Source organism: Salvelinus fontinalis, chromosome 7 (assembly GCF_029448725.1).
Source record: "Salvelinus fontinalis isolate EN_2023a chromosome 7, ASM2944872v1, whole genome shotgun sequence".
NCBI lineage: Eukaryota > Metazoa > Chordata > Actinopteri > Salmoniformes > Salmonidae > Salvelinus > Salvelinus fontinalis.
The window spans coordinates 22303374-22321267 of NC_074671.1; the positions used below are offsets into that span (position 1 = coordinate 22303374).

At 38.3% G+C, this 17894-nt stretch overlaps 1 protein-coding gene across 4 annotated transcripts; it reads left to right on the plus strand.

The window, feature by feature from the left end:
* Positions 1 to 4090: 4090 nt before the first annotated feature.
* On the plus strand, positions 4091 to 15109 carry tfap2a (transcription factor AP-2 alpha). Of its 4 annotated transcripts, none has more exons than XM_055928714.1 (7): positions 4091 to 4403; positions 6719 to 7153; positions 8307 to 8358; positions 9659 to 9884; positions 10486 to 10604; positions 12701 to 12842; positions 13692 to 15109. In XM_055928714.1, exons 1-7 carry the CDS (start codon positions 4353 to 4355, stop codon positions 13972 to 13974), a joined length of 1308 nt encoding a protein of 435 aa, XP_055784689.1. In that variant the 5' UTR covers positions 4091 to 4352; the 3' UTR covers positions 13975 to 15109. The 4 variants fall into 4 exon arrangements, with proteins under 4 accessions (XP_055784689.1, XP_055784690.1, XP_055784692.1 ...); XM_055928715.1 differs by having other exon boundaries at positions 6719 to 7135; XM_055928717.1 differs by lacking the exon at positions 4091 to 4403 and adding an exon at positions 5665 to 6272.
* The last annotated feature ends 2785 nt before the right edge of the window (positions 15110 to 17894 follow it).

The window sequence follows — 17894 nt, forward strand, 5'->3', positions numbered from 1 at the left end:
TTGGTCTATCAAGTACCTAAGTGAAATATGTAATAACTGTCCAGGTGAATTGACTACATTTTAGTTTGGGAGCGATATAGTCCCTTTAAATTGTATAATTTCAGCCACAAGATGGCGCCAGAGGATCAATTAAGATTTATGCCTGTTGACGTCTGTGTCCAGATTGGGCCAAATCTGAGATGATTATCATTATGAAGGATTTTAGGTTGAGATCAAAGGGTTAATTTGAAAGAAGAATATGTGTTCGATTCCAGTATAACGCATAAATCACTCTTATAGGTTATTGATATAACATAAAGTCATTTTTGGCATATAGATTTTTTTTTTTTTTTTAATTGTCCTTGCAGTGATATGCAAACTCATGTTGCGAACTGCACTGCACAGACATGGTAGACTTTTGGCTTACTATTTCTTCCTGTATTTCCATTTCAATACATTTGGTTTCAATTACAGTTGAATTTGAAACTTTTTTGCCTTTCTGCAGCGCTTTTCTTTCTTTTAGAACTTGATGGCGCCAGACCACAGTTTATTCTTCTGGGGATCATAATTTAAAAACCAACGATTGTTTCATCACTTGAAACGCATAGGGTAGGCCTACACGACCAGAAATCCAGAATTCATAACATTATGTGAGAGGCCTCTCTATAGATTTGCGGAGGAATATAATATAGGCACATTCTGTGTAAATGATGTTTTACTCCTGGATAATGGTAAATACCTTGCAGCGGAGTGATTTTATAGTGCTTCAAACCATTAGATATTTCTTTACTTAGCTATACGGCTTAGCGTTTCATCACTCCTAACTTTAAATAATGAATAAAGTAATGCGCCAAAGTTTGGACAAATAAGAATTACGCACGAGGATGCGTTTCTCTAGCCATTGTAATATTCTATGACTTGTCATGTTTTGAAGTAGACCATTTATTTAGCATAAGATTAATATTTTAGTAAATATCTGAAATACTACTACTACTACTACTAATAATAATAATAATACATTTGAGATGTTATTGGAAAAATGCATTGCGCATTATCCTTGCTAAATTGTGAGATATATCAATGCCCAAAAGGTGCAACCAGTCGTTTCAGTATCGTTGCCTATTAATAAACATCTTGTACGGTTTTATGATGCTTAACTGAAATTGTGCCGGGGGCTCCTGGCAGGGGTGGAAGTGGTTGAAACCAAGCCTTAGACAAACAGGTTGGATATTCACATGGAAACGGATCCTGTCCAGAACTCTTTAACACACTTGCTCGCGTTCCCTGTGCACAGTACTGCAGTAAGCTACACCTTGTTGCTCTGAATATATGTTTTAGATTGTTCTATTTTATCTCTATTCCTGCCTGCACTTTTATTATTTTCAAATCGATTGTCTTTGAAGACAAACATTGAGGGAATATTAAAGTTTCCCAAATATAGTACAAATATGTATAGAATACAAGTTTATAGACCGCACAGATGCCAAACACCACAGTCAAATGCAAGACAAAAACAAATATGTAATCTAAAATATTTCAATATTTGCCCAATTGTGTGACTGTAATTCAACTGAGCTGTGTTTTCTCAGGAAAAGGCCTGTTGTTTAAAATAGGCTTTATATCTAGACTATATAGCTTATAATTCACTGTTGAATTTGAAAGGGAATACTTATCGTTATGGTTTATTTGTCATATTTTTATCAACTAAATAATACATCATAATTCAAGCCAGCTATATCTTTCCATTCTGCAATTGACAGTGCAGTGCAACCATGTTGTTGAGCGCCCCATAGGTAGAGTAGACATGCGTGCCGTTAGAATTAGAAAGAAAATACCTTTTCGACCATCATTACCATTAACACCTCCGTGAGCGCACGTGTTGCTCTTTTTATTTTTTGGTGTGCCTGGTGAAGAGCTGAGCTCATTCATTTCTGGCCTGAGGCGTCTTTATAAGTATGTATTAGAAATAAACAGATGATAAATAAACCATGACCCCAATACACGTAAGGGAACCTGGTAGATTGTGTTTAAGTAACGATGTTACAGTTAACCTTCAGATTTTATCTTGACACAGTTTCATTTTTAATGTGAATAAATATGTTATAATCAACTGATATAGCCGACTAATTGACATGATATTGATATTCAATAATATATAGATTTTTCATTTACTTTTGTATTTTACATATATAAATGGCATGCAAATTATATTGTTATATTGTTGTATTCACAACAAACTTTCGTCCACACACTTTCCAGCCATATGTTAATTCACAATTGAACGCAGTAAGCCCCAAAAGCATATTCACAAAAGAGCATTACCTCTACTTCAGGTAGGTTAACACATACGGTCTATTGCGCATGTGCAACCAGGTGGCCCAGAGGGTTTTTATGGCCAGGTGAGCTGATCTCGTTCACCACAAGTAAAAGCAAAAATTGGCTTATGGACGGAAGCCTCAATGAGATAACACGACGTGTGATCTACCATATCCAGGCAAATTGAAGAAACAATGATGTCAATAATGGGCAAAATGGGGGATTGGCAGGTATGTGCTGTTTATTTCAAGACAAAGAACGTGTAGGCTACTAACTAGCCTACAGGAGTGTAATATATGTCGAATATATGGCCACAATTGGTAAATGCATTGCCATCAACTTTTCATTGTAGAATTAGTAGGCAAGCACTATATTTAGCCTAAATATTATACAGTTATTCAATAGTTTTAATTATTTTTTACCTTGACAGTGTTCTTTTTTCTCGCAAAAGTCGATAATGTTCCTATTTACGCCTGATTAACAATAGCGCATTGGCTCTCGTAATAACTTGGGGAAAGCAGGTTTAACTTGCATAGAAGGCTACATCACTTTATATATCATGCAATTTAAGACTATAGAAAACCGTTCCTTATATAGAAGCAAATAGTATTCTTTAGGATATAACACGTATTGTTTTGCTATAGGCTAGTGTTTATTGAAATGTGAATAAAATCAATAAAAATAGAATAAATCAAACATAGGATGCTCCAACTTATCATTATAGATGTTAATTCGTCTATGATATGATAAATGGCAGTTATAGCTCGCCCGGAAGTTGTGGTTCTTGTCATCTAAAATGTCAAAACAAATCTCTCCGATGTAGGCCTATTACTTTGGAGGGGCATGTTGGCCTAATGCAATTGATTTTTAAAGAATCATTTCATGTCGATTGTAAAACAGAACTTTCTAACGCGGTGAAACTGGAGTCGGTGAAACAATCCAAGCCATGGTAAGATTGAGCTATTTGGTTTCACTCTCCAAAAGCACACAACCTCTAAAATCCACACAGCAGCATATAGAAACACATACAGACCCACACACCCCACGATTTATTTTTTAAGGCACCTTTACCCCGCTGATAGTTGTCATTGTGATCTAGATTCATGGGCCCTCTCATTAATAACAACCGGTTGTAAAGGTACCCCACCAAAAATGTAAATCTGAACTAGGAGAGGCCAACGCCTAGGAGTTGGCGACCTGGTTCTTGACCCGCCCAAATACTTCAGACCCTCATTCACATTAAACAAGCTATGTTGTTGTGTTAATTATTTACATTCCAAAAACGTCGCTCTTACATGTCGTCAGTGGAGCTGTATACCTACTTTAGAGTGTTTCTTATTTTGCATGACAGTGACAGAATAGCCTTTCATGGTCTCAACTCTCAATACGTCTAAAACAACAGTTTTACGAACATCAGTTTGGCAACAAAGTATGAAGAGAGCACTAGATAGAGTATTTGCGTGTGGCACGCTCTTCAGAGCAAGTTAACCATCCTAAAATGTAAGCACAGACAGATTATACCATAGGCCCATATAGGGTGTGAGATGATGGAACTTGTTTTTATGAAGCTGTTACATAAACAGTTGTTTTTATGAAACCACGTTTCCTAAAACGAATATGCACGACAAAGGAAGCAAATGAATACATAACATGTATTATCCAATTATTTGTTTTTATCATAGCCATCAAATGAACGTTCACACCCCCAGGTGCAGGGTGTGTTGTTGCCTTTTTGTCATAGAGAATGCTTATAAAATGTACGCTCAATTCCTTCTGTATATTCTCATTGAATGTGGGAGAAGTAAATACATGTGGAATCTCGCTCCAGTGTTGTTACCTGTGTTGTCCATTGGTGTTGGGCAGATGGGAATCAAGCGGCTGTTGATATGTTAATGAGGGAATGCGAATGTTATTACAGTGGTGCGCGAGCCTTTTACTTTCACCATTAGAGGGAGATCTCAGAGCGCAGACAGCCAAGCTCAACTAAAATAGTTTCAGCTAGAGCACAATTCACTGTGTAAAACAAGGAAAGGCGCTCTCAATACCCACTACAACCCATGAAAATGCTTTGGAAATTAACTGATAATATAAAATATGAAGATTGCGAGGTAAGAGGCTCATATTTGATTTATTGCTGTTTTCATGTAATTAATGGGGTATACTGCTTTATTTTCATTTTGTCAAATCTCCAATTGTTTTGACAGTTGTCTGGGAACATATTTAATTCATTGAAGGATATACAGATGCATACTGGTTTATTTCATATGTTAGATATTTTGCTATTTTGATACGGAGTAATGCAAGTTTTAATTGTGTAGAAAAATACATTTTACACAGTTTCAATATTAACAGTGCAAATAAAGTAATAGTAATAATACATTTTCACATCAATAAATTAAAGTAATACATGGCAAACCCATAGGAAAATATATATATATATTTATATAATTTAAAACGTAATTGTATAAAATAGGATTTATCAAAACTCACTGCTGAAACATGCTAAATGTACATAAAATGTAAGAGAACGTACTTAGGGAGACATACCCAAAATGCATGTGTTTACTGTATCATCGAAAAATAAGTATGTTTAAAATAATGTGTTTAAATAATAGGATGCCTATCCCTTACTTATCAAATAAATCGGTGCATTTCGAGCCCTTAGTGGTGTGTGTGCACTGCACACGCTGTGTGATTGTTATTATAGAATGGAAAGTTTGGCAGTCATATCAGGGAGTTGTTTAGGAGTGGCGCAGCCAGTTGAACCTGTTTTAACCGCGTTTGGAGAATACGCATGCAAAGAGCAGGGGAGAAACGCTGGGCTGGATTTCACTGCCCGTGTTTGAATTTGTAATTCTCTCATTCAAGTTAAGTTTACGGTTAGGCTAATAGACCTGTTTCTGTTTTTATCGAAATCAGCGTTAACCGTGTTTTCATAATGGTTATTCTTTTGCTGTTTTGTCAAAATGGTCTCGTGCAAATAGGTTAGAAGTGGAAAGTGGATGTCTTAAGCTTGCGTATCCCTATAATAACTTTTGAATATATTTGCTCGGAGTGAAAGTTAGCTCGGCTGGCGTAGTTTGAATTCAAATAACCGTGGATTAATTCATTCGAGAGACTCGGGAAGGGCCATGGAAAGCGAGGCGTCGCAAACTGAAGTGAAAAACAAAGGGACATGGCGAGCAGACAACCGCCCTCTGAACAGTAAAAATGTGCCAGCCGAGATGCCCTCAGCGTTTGCTGGATTTTCACACGAATCAGAGGTGCACATTGTTTCCTTCCATGGCTCTTCCTCTATCTCTGGTCCCCCCTTCATTCTGTCTTTCTTTCAGTTGTGCTTGCCTTCGAACCTTTTAAAATGTTCCCCCCTCTCTCTGATTCGTCAGACGCAAGAGAATGTCCCTCTTTTTGTCTCCCTCTCTCTCTCCCCTCCTCACTCACTCCCTCTTTCTCTCCCCATCTCTGATTAGATAGATATACTGATTCCTCATTCAATGGACGTCATTTAGTGCAGACTCTGCCTTGAGTTGCTTCCTCGCTTCACGCTCGATTTCCGACCATTCTTCCCTTATTAAGAATTCGTGTAATATTAATAGTCATGAATATCTGCTATTAGGAGTCCAAGGAAAGAAGCAGCTCTTTGCTAATATGAGCTCAGTCGAGGGAACAGCACAGTGATAGAGACAGAAGACGGAACAGGGATACAAGAAACTTTAAACATAAATCCGCAAGACCAAACATTGCATTTTAGAATCGAATGAAGGGCAGTGGGAATTTAACCAAATTCTGATGGATTATCGTTCTTCGGTGGTGCTTATCTGAACATTGGGCTCCGTGATCTTTCAATAGTGTTGTTGCTGGCATTATTTTGTTTGCTCGTAAATTTTCGTTGTTTTATCAACGTTTTTCTTCTGAAAATTCTCTTTTGAATCGCTCGAAAATCTTCGCAGATGTTAGTGCACAGCTTTTCCGCGATGGTAAGTTGGACTCGGTGGCAAAGACTGAGTTATAGCCTACTTCGTGCAGCAATCAGACTCCGATTATTGCCTTTTTTAGTCAAATAGTTTTGCTAAACTATCATACAAAAAAGAATGCAAGATTGCTCTCACATTTCATTTCAGTAGGCCTATCTAAATATTTCAACTGTAATCATTTTCCCCCTGAAAATTATGAAATAGGCCTACGGGTGTGTTATTAGCCTACAGTAATTATCACTGTTATTATTGTTAGCATTATTATTATTATAATTATTAGGCTATTATTGCTGCGTTCAACAGATAAATGCTGTTGATTTTATTTCAACCAACGACTTTGAATAGACATTCAATTATGGTAGGTGACAGTCCATAAAAGCCCCGGTGAAAACGGGTAAAATGGAGGGTTGGTGTATAGGTTTAATTTCTCCGATTCTTTTTTCCTGCAGGATCGTCACGACGGTACCAGCAATGGGACAGCCAGGCTACCTCAGCTGGGAGGCGTGGGCCAGTCTCCATATAGCGCCCCTCCACTCTCCCATACCCCAAACTCCGACTTCCAGCCACCGTACTTTCCTCCGCCCTACCAGCCAATCTACCCCCAGTCTCAGGACCCATACTCGCACGTCAACGACCCCTACTCCCTCAACTCCCTGCACGCTCAGCCGCAGCCACAACACCCTGGCTGGCCGGGCCAGAGGCAAAGTCAGGAGAGCAGTTTGCTGCACCAGCACCGTGGCTTGCCCCATCAGCTCTGTAGGGAGTACCGTAGAGAAGTGCTGCTGCCGTCGGGCCACGGAATCGATACCGGACTCTCAGATTCTATCCCAATCCATGGAATACCTCACTCTTTAGAAGATGTTCAGGTAATTCAGCATTATTTGGTAATTATATTATTATTACTATTACATTTTTACTATTACATTATTGTTGTTATTATTATTATGATAATTGTTGTTATTATTTTCTTATTATTATTTTCAAATTATTATTAGGCCTACACACGTAGCCTTCTATAGCCTAAGTGTTTGCTGCTGTAAATTGGCAGCTCTGTATGAAATGTCACGGCCTACATTTAATGACTCAGTGCATGGCATGCAATTTTATAAATGCAGAAATGGTCAAAGATTATGGCCATAACCATTGCATTTAATTGACAGAGCCCTTTTTATGTAAATGTTCTATCAGAAATACAATTTTACAAAAGGCTCTGGAGTGAAACACTGTATAAAAGCCTATTTGCATGGATTGTTCAGTCTATATTCTCGAGCTGTGTTTGCACTTTATTCGCCGTATTATTTTGTTGACCCCCTCCCTCCACTGAAAAGATGCATAGTGTTATAAACACTTGCTCTAAGCAAACAGATCAAAGCTGAAGCTCTGAGAACTATAATATGATCTGCAACCCCTCTCACAAAATGGATGGTAACCGCGCTTGTTGATTAATATTGCCTGTCATTTTTGGACATGATTCTGGATATCCTCCCTTCATCTTTAATTTAATTGTGCTCATTGAAAATACTCAAGTCCCGATATGAGCGGGAGGCTGAGAGCAATAATAAAATGTCCACTCGGGAGTTTTGCACATGCAGGCACACTATGAGCACCATGTTTTAGATGAAGTTCCATCGCTCCGCAGGTAATACGAATACATCGAATAAGTAAAGGCCTGTACAATGACGCGTTTGTTTTTTTTCTAAAACAAATACCTAATCCCCAATTAGCGTGCACGACGTGTAATACCAACTTTATTCTGAATACAATTTGGTTTCATAGTTATTCGTAAGTATCCACTCTGCGGATGGAATGAGGTCACGATTATTGGGCGACAGAGCTTCATTATTTAAGTCTGATATGCATGACGCGCACTGCCCACCAGCTATAGCCAATATCACCCTCATTGAAAATAATACCAGACCCATCATATATATTTGGATTGTGGGCTTACATGCCAATCTTTTGCAAACAGCATGACATGTAAAATTAATTCCATTGTATTCTATATTAAATAGTGTATTTTGCATCTGTGTGTTGCAGCATGTTGAGGATCAAGGAATTCACATCCCAGATCAGACTGTAATTAAAAAAGGTAAGCAATTTCCTTCGAGATGCCATGTATGTTCCCACAAGCTGCACACCACACCACCACTCTGCTCCGGAGCTTGTGCGGTAGTCAGCGCCTCACTGAACCAAGTGGGTTAATGCGCAGTGTTTTTTATTACGTGAGCTCGAGTGCATCAAACTAACTGCATGCACCTTTTCATCAATTAATGCCAATGTCAGCATTTCAGAGTAGGCCTAGTCAGATGCGAATATGCCCTATATAGGCTATGCTGTTTAGGCTAGTGGTTTTAATGTGTTGACGCATCTTTTCGCTATATATCGTAAATATAGGCCCGTTCGCGAGCAGATCTAACATGGCAGTTGGTAATGCTCTATGTATTAAGTATCAGGATGATACCAGATCCTGCATCAAAGGTGGAAAAAATTATAGGCTGCAAAAATATGCTACGTCTTTAAACCATTTATAGAGTCTCATTCCATCAGTGTTTGGCTTCGGTTGATTATGGAATAATGCGTTCAGTGTTGCATTATCATATATGGGCCTAGCATAATTGCGTGTGAATTCGATTGTTTACTTCTATAAGAGCATTTCTGGCGTGCTAGGCCTACTTCATGGTCAGGTTGAACGTTACTCCTCTCGCCATGTGGAGTCTTTTGTCAGTTCAAATTAGATGCGCGGGGGATAAATCTTGAGAGATGCTCTTTCCGCATCAACATGATAATTGGCTCTTATATTAGTAATCTCAAGAGTTCGTTTAACTCCTATCGTCTCTATTAGCCTCCCCTGGGCTATTAATGTCACAAGTGATCTATCCAAAAGCGCTAGTCCCTTTGTCTCCGGTTACTGCACACAAAACGGTAACCCCTGCAAAGTGAAATCACACGCGCGACTGTATTTTTGGGGAGACCATGGATATTTGAAAAAAGGCTTCTCTTCGCTTGCTGTGTGTGTTTTTTATGTATTGCAACATGTGTGCGCGCACGTCTGCAAAAGCGTGAGATGTTTCAGAGCTCAAATTGCATAGATAGCCTACCCTAAACAAATATTGGGCCTATACGAGGCCTACAATATTGTACAACATTTAGCAATGGTTAGGCCTTTGTGCGTAGGCCTAATAAGAAAACAACAAATAGGCCTATATTATCATTATTCATGTTTATTATTCGTGTTAATATTATTATTATTATTTGGCCTGTCATACCCTATGCCAATTGTTTTAATTGTGTGTAGGCCTCTACACCCACACCGCGTTTAATATGAATCTCATCTGATTAACGGTCTACATTGAATAACATTCACAGAACTTGTTCTCTTTCTTCCCTAGGTCCAGTTTCTTTATCCAAGAACAACAACGTCTCCGCCATTCCGATAAATAAGGATGGTCTTTTTGGCGGTGTGGTAAACCCCAACGAGGTGTTCTGCTCTGTTCCGGGTCGTCTGTCTCTGCTCAGCTCCACATCAAAATACAAGGTCACGGTGGCGGAAGTGCAGAGACGCCTTTCGCCGCCTGAGTGCCTCAACGCGTCACTGCTGGGCGGGGTGCTGAGAAGGTGAGCCGGACTTTAATGTCGCTCCTCATTCTTTATCCCAGGTATAATTAAAATCGACCAAGCGTGACACCTCCTGCATTTAAAACAGCCCAAAAGGCAGACTGTTAAATTCCATATTAACTTTACACTCACAATGTAGCCCACAAATGAATGTAGGCCTTTTGGCCTTACCCTCAACCCTGTAAGACTAGTTTACGCACATCATAAATAGGCCTACACCAACAACAGTAAACTACGTCAGTGTTTAGTCTATAGATTCCAACCTAGACACAAATCCAGTATTTTGGGTATACACTGTGCATTCAAATAAAGTAGTTTCAGTGATTTGAAAATACATCGCCTATATTGACACACACATAGGCCTGTAGACACCGATAGTGTTATATAAGTGTATGGAAGGAAGACGATGCTATTATGGCATTGTTATTTTTAAAATCAAGATAGCTACCTCTTTGATTCAATAATATGATTAATAACATACTTATTCATTCAGACCTTTTTGGATCAGATAGGGTGTAACAATGATAGTAATAAAAAAAAAATACATGCCATTTTACAAATTAGCCTATTCATACAACCTATTTTTCTGTTCTTGTCACAGGGCCAAGTCTAAGAATGGAGGAAGGTCCCTCAGAGAGAAATTGGATAAAATCGGATTAAATCTACCTGCAGGTAGACGCAAAGCCGCAAACGTTACCCTGCTGACGTCACTAGTCGAAGGTAAGTTGCGTTGTAAATGATCTGAGTTCCGGTTCCCGGGATAGCAGGTGCTTTGAACGGTTTCAGGGGCGACATTCGAAATCAGTATATGCGCTCATCCATGTAATTTGGACTGACTTTACCTTGCAAACCAGTCATGCATGAAGGAAATATGTGTGTTTTTGAGAGAGAGGATGATGGTAATACTTTTAAAAGGCTTTTCGCAACATTGGCCTGTGTATTTAGCCTTCATGTGTGCAATCCTCTCGTGAAAGTGGTCCTAGAATAGGCTACTACAGTGTGAGGTGGGGGTCGGTTAGCCTGGCTGGCCTAGTTTGTGCCAGATGAACTAGGCTCCTTGTTGAAGCAGGGTTATGGGCATTTGCTTATTTATTGTCTAGCGTGAGTGTGGAGCTGTTTCACCTCTGGCAGAGGTGGATCGATTGATTTATTAACCCTATAGTGGCTTGTTATCATGATCATTATTATAAAGCCTATTTTAGGCTAGTAGTAGTAGTAGTAGTCGTAGTAATAATCACAGTTATGGTAATAGTAGTAGTAGTAGTAATAGGAGTAATAGTAGTAATAGTAATAATAGTAGTAGTCGTAGTAATAATCACAGTTATGGTAATAGTAGTAGTAGTAGTAATAGGAGTAATAGGAGTAATAGTAATAATAGTAGTAGTCGTAGTAATAATCATAGTAGTAGTAGTAATAATCATTGTTATAGTAATAGTAGTAGTAGTTGTAGTAATAATCATAGTTATAGTAGTAGTAGTAGTAATAATCATTGTTATAGTAATAGTAGTAGTAGTTATAGTAGTATTAGTAGTAGTAATAATCATAGTTATAGTAATACTACTAGTAGTAGGCCTACTAGCCAACAGCTACTGCAACTGCTATTAGGCTTCTATTATTTACACATGCAGGGACACTTTCTGTTTCTCTGTGATTCAAGTGGAAGTGACCTATGGAAGATCTATATGTTGTGAGACTATTAAATAATAAATCAGGTAATTGTGGCACACTATGAGGATGCCATTGCTATTGAATAAATCCATTTTGCTTGCAAAGTTGAACCTTATTATTCAATGCTGTGGTATTTGGTGAGCTGTGGATTTTAAAGGTGAAAGCCTGGGACGGTTCATTGGTTCCTGTTAATCATTACAGCCGTAGAGCGAATGCAATATTCATTGTACTTCATTGAAATTGGGTGCTGTATGGTAATGAGGTTGAAGAAATATATGATTCTTTGCGATAAAGTGTGTGTGTGTGGGGGGGGGGGGGGGGGGGGAGATATGAAGACACTCGGTTATTTAGCGAAGAGACACTGCGTTTTTCTGAAGTGCTGTTATTGTTTATGATCCGCTCCATTTTATGGAAACGAGTTTACTGGACTTGAGCTTTGATGCTAATTGGCGCATGCGTTCTTCCGGAGTTGAGGCTTATGGCAGGAAGCCCCGCAGTAAAAACCCAACTGTTTCAGGAAATTAAAACCAAATATTTGAAAAAATCTACAAAAAAAGGCAGACCTCAATGGAATGAACCTATAATTCTCATGGCTAAAGTTTGTAGGAGCGAGATTTGCATATAGCCTTTTAAAATTGCTTTCGTTGTATGATCTGCTGGACTTTCAATAATGTTTAGGGATGGCTAAGCAATGACATGGTGATATGCATGACGCTACTTATGGCATTTTATATTGCTTCCCTGATATTTAACTATTCTCACGGAATGGGGGCCTGACTCTTATTGATAACAGGTAGCCTAGCGGTTATGGGCGTTGGGCCAGTAATCGAAAGGATGCTGGTTCGAATTCCCAGGCCGACAAGGTGAAAAATATGTAGATGTTCTGTTGAGCAAGACACTTAACCCAAATGTCTCGCTGGATAACAGCGTCTGCTAAATGACAACAACAAAAAATACAAAAATAAAATAAGGTACAAGGCTAGCCTATAGCCTACTGATTTAGAAGTTGAAGCAAAGACAAGGCCTTCTCTTTGGCGGAAGACGTTCATTAGATGAATCATGTGTTAAATGGAAGTGTTAATTGGTCTATATTTGATGTCCAATTTAGAGCAATATAGTATACACTCAATCCATTCTTTCCTTCTCAGGCGAAGCCGTGCATCTTGCCAGAGATTTTGGTTACGTATGCGAGACTGAGTTTCCAGCCAAGGCAGTAGCTGAATATACAAACCGTCAGCATTCCGACCCAAACGAACAAGTCCAGAGGAAAAACATGTTATTGGCAACGAAGTAAGTGCTATATTATCACATTTCATATGTAAAAAAAATAATTAAAAAAGTAATTATCGTGTTTACATCGACAGTGTTTACAAACACAAATGGATGGTCGTGGTCAATTCTATAAATTCGTTTTTTATATCTTTTTTGTAGGCTTTTAGTTGGGCCTATATATTTCACATGCATTTCTAAAGTGTTGATTTATGAACTCATTATTTGTGTTACATTATAGTAGGCTATTGAATGGATGTGACATTAAAACTGAACAAAAAATAATTGGATACAAATTAATCGACTAATGTCAAATTATTTGTCCTTCTAATAAGCCAGATAGGGCATCAGATGATGTTATGCACACGACAAAATGGCACAATGAACAAACACTTCTTGAATTCGACACTTTCAACTAATATTAGGTCTACTGAATTTGATATCCATGCTCTGTATTCGATTCATGCCAAACATTTTCGCGTTGCGTAAGCATTGAATAAAACACGTGCACGAATAGCCTATCTGAGACTATCCAATATGGAGTTTACTGTTATTGGTCGATTGAACAGGCCTCAGATTCATCCATATGCAACCATTTTGTTTGCTGTGATTGGGATTGCATTGAGACATAGTTGGTTTTACTCCAACGTCAACCTTTCCCCACTGCATTAAAAGATTTAGACATAGTATGACACTATACTTATACGTCCCTTTGAGCAAATATGCGATAGGCCACATTCTAATGTTGTAGTACTAACTATATAAAATTAATAGGATCTTTGAACATGTCTTGTATAGGCCTATACGTCTTATTAGGGGCAGACTGGCATTATGATTGTAATTAACATATATATTGTCTCCCCATTTTAGGCAAATCTGCAAAGAATTCACAGACCTGCTTTCCCAGGACCGTACGCCCTTGGGGAATTCTCGACCACAACCTATTCTTGAGCCAGGGATTCAGAGTTGCTTGACCCATTTCAGTCTCATTTCTCACGGATTCGGGACCCCAGCCATGTGCGCGGCCCTCACCGCTCTCCAGAACTATCTGACCGAGGCGATTAAAGCCATGGACAAAATGTACCTGAACAACAACAGTCACTCAGACAGCGGCACTAAAGGCGGAGACAAAGACGAGAAGCACAGAAAGTGATTCCCACCTGAAAGCCCAATATAAATATTATAAATACATATAAATACTATTGATCAAGTAAACGTGCCACTTCCTGATCTCGCGATGATTTGACATGTTTGTTTTTAATACCGTTCAACTTTGGATTCACGGGAAGTGATGCGCAAGATCCCCACAATTATTAAAAAGAAAAAAAATCCTGAAAGGCGCAAAGGAACAGATCCAGAGAGGGAAAGATCTCTGCCACATCTATGACTTTTTATGTACTCCCTCTTTTTAGGAGCTGCAACGGACTGAAATCGAGCGACCCTTATATCTCTCAATTTACGATTGTAGCCATGTGACAAAAAGAAGCTAAAAGAGGATGAATTATTATCAGTATTGTGAATAATAAACTTGAAAAAAATCCACAGAGTTCCATGTCATGACTTCAGTTGTAGACTCTCACTCCAAGCGACCAACTTGAACTTTGAATTTCAACACGATTCACGGTTATATAAGGGAATCTGTGTTCATGTATGTATATATTTATTTATGTGTAATTTAATGGGAATTGTAAATATGGTGCGTCTGTTGAAACTTCTTTTTTATTTATCTGGTGCCTCCTGTTTTAGTGGGTTTAAATATTCGGTTAGTTCTTCATGTGGTTTTATGGTTCTTAGAAAACAGAAGTTTGGGGTATTTTTTCTCTGGGATATTTCAATTCAGCCCTCTTGTAGCATGTTGAGGCGACATTGAAGCAAGTAAACAAATTTAATAGAAATAAACATCCATTTCTCTCTAGCTATATCATCCTTATTCCATTCAGTTTTTTAATTGAAACGTGCATAATCGAGACCCCGAAGAGAACTGTTTTGTGTTTCTACTTTCTTGTTTTTATACAAGCTTTTATGTGTTGTGCCAATCAGAATACGTTTCACTTGTTCTTCCCTTGAAGCACCATAAAAGCAATAAATGGATATTGTCTTTTGATTATTTTTTTTATGTTCGAAGTAATTCTAAGCATTTGGGACCATCTGATATCTTGTATGTCCAATGTCCAAATTGGAGGCGGTTTTAGCTGTATTGTATAGACTTGTGCTGGCAATAGTTCCCATGCCTGTCAATGTATTATAGTCCTTTGTTGCCCAGAAAAAAATAAACATTTGATACGCTTCATGTTGATTTTTATTCATATATTTTCATTTTTTATTCAGTGGTTGATACGCCCGGGTGTATTTTCGTTCTTGGCAATTTTTTTCTATTCAGCATGGTTACAGTAATTGAGTTTAACACTCCCCTGACGAGTGTTCCTTGCAATAAGCAGCTGAACCCATTGTTTCCCTCAAGTATAATAAAACAACTTATACTTTCAACTCATAGTTCAGAGCACAGGATCATTCAAAACCGGAGCCGAGCTTTTTTACCATGCCAAATGACACAGAAAACAATGAATTCATTGGTGTTTGAAGTGTGTGTGTGAAGCGCCAACCCTCAAGCAAAACCGTTCTTTAAAATCAGTGAGATGTATATGGCTGTGTTGAAGGTTATTACATTTGCCTTTCCCTACCACTCTATTGTTTTCTTTATTTCGTTTTTGTTAAAGCTTTTTTAAGACATGCATCAAATATTTGTTATTACTAGCCTGTCTGTAATTATTGGTGTTGTTTGACAGCATTCAGTTGGAATAAAATGTGGGAAACCTATTTCAACTGCATTCAGTTAAATGATATGACAAATAAGTTGGCCTGTGGATATCTCTTATATTTGCTCACATCTCTACCCATAGGCTTCGTTGTAGTCATATCGATGCAAATGATCATGTATGCTTCTAACACACCTGCTGTAGCCTTGTTTTGCGTGCCCAAAGCCACGGGGATGATGCATTACATAAGCGAATTCAAATGGAGTTTTGATTGTGTATTGATGGCATGCACCTCGAAATCAATCTCTACTGAAGCATGGTGGAGTGGAGTCGGTGGATGTATATGCATATACTGTGTCTGTGCTCTGTTCTATTTTCCACTCTCTGGTTCTAGTCGAGAGCGTTGTGGCATGGGGATGTTGTGACATCGAGATAGATTTAGGCCTACTGAGCAACTTTTCTTCACCCCCCCCCCCCCCTTTTCTTTTACATTTTCCAAAATAGCGGTTATTTATTATCTGCATATTTTAAGCCCAGACGGTCTGTTTTATTCCGAAGCAGTTGTTTTCAAATAAGGTGAATGAAGCCTAACTGTACACGTCCTTGGCATAATTGCGGTGCAGTGCTGTAGCAGGTGAAGCGAGCCATTGTCTGTCAGGGCTGTTTTTGTTGGCTGCATCTCAGATTGTGTGTGGGATCCTAACCCCAGGCACAATAGCTCACTCATAAAGAGGAATACCCGGCTGCTCCTTCCATTAAAAAAAAGCATAAATAGTCACTTTAAAGGAAACAATCGTATTAAATAGCATTCACTGGTATTAGGAAGCCCCTCACGTGTGTCATTAATGCTAATGTTATTTAATAAATGTATCGGGGGTAAATTAAAGCGTTTTTTGAGAGCGAAACGAAAGCATTATACATGTCTATCACAATGGCAGCTATCGAAAGCACGTGAAGGCTATAGGCCTATCAAGGAATGAACATGCAATGCTATTGCCCCCATTTCTGAAGAAAAAAAAACACATTTTCTTTGGTTTGTTTACTTTGATACAAACCTGTAATTTACATAGGCTACTGTTTTAATACGAAATTTTTTATTTTGCCATAATTTGATCTTAAACAGGTAGAACTAGTTTTACATAATGCCTTACAGCTAAAGTAATTTGCAACAACGAAGAGGCCTGAAATTTGAAGAGCCAGTCAGCAATACCCAACTGAATTTGGCTAATTCAATCCGTAACCCCTGGTTTCAGCTACATCAATTACACTTGATTCCACTATAATAATTAATACGTGCGTCTGTTGTGTACTGTTCCCCGAGTTGTTATTAAATAGCCTATTCTTAAATGTTAGGCTACAATTTACTTAAAAAAAAAAAATCTGATCTTCCCATGCATCAGCATACCCTTGATTGCATACACACGAATATGCAGAGATGCATGCGCTCAGGCACGCATAGCCTACACTCCACACGCTTCATTATCTGATCGTAGTCAGAAACTATTTTGATGAGATGTTGTTGGGAGCCATTGGTTGGTGAGCTGACTTCACTACACCACGACCCGTTCTTCAAAATAGACAAGACCAAACTCACAACATCCAACATTTTTAATGGCAATACAATACTTTGAGCTGGCAGATTTGGCAATAGACTAAAGACTGTTACTAGTGGGTATAGATAGCGTTGGTTTGATGTGCAGTGCTGGGTCAATTCCATTTCGATACCAGTCAATGCATGAAATAACAGAAATGTAATTAATTGACCCTTCAAGTGTGAATGGCCCCAAATACAAAGTCAAGGGTTAACAAAAATGAAAAATTATGAAATAGACTAACACAGGCCTAAAATTATAAAAAATTAATTTAATGCCATTGCATCAGAATGGCTAGCTAACTAAAAAAATAACAATTTACTCACGTGCAACTATAGCTTTGAACCGTGCAGTTTCCATAAAGATGGAATACTAGATAGGTTTTTGTCATGTGCTGTGTACACAAGTAACCTTATAATATTGACCTCCGGACTGAAAACCGGTTGTGTCAAGCATGCATACAGTGTAACCTTCCATCTGCAACATGCAAACGATGTATAGGCTATTTGGAGAGTATACCATGTAAATCTATTTCTTTATTGTAATTCAAGCTACTTTTAGTTCCTGCATGGACACATCTGTTTACCAAATTGCTAATTTCTTTATATCTTATTAATGACGAATTGAAAACTGCAGGAAATTCTACAAGTAGAGAAATATGTGTTCGATGCATATACGGTTCACTCAAATGACAATTGAAACGCGGACCGGTGCAATCGAATTAT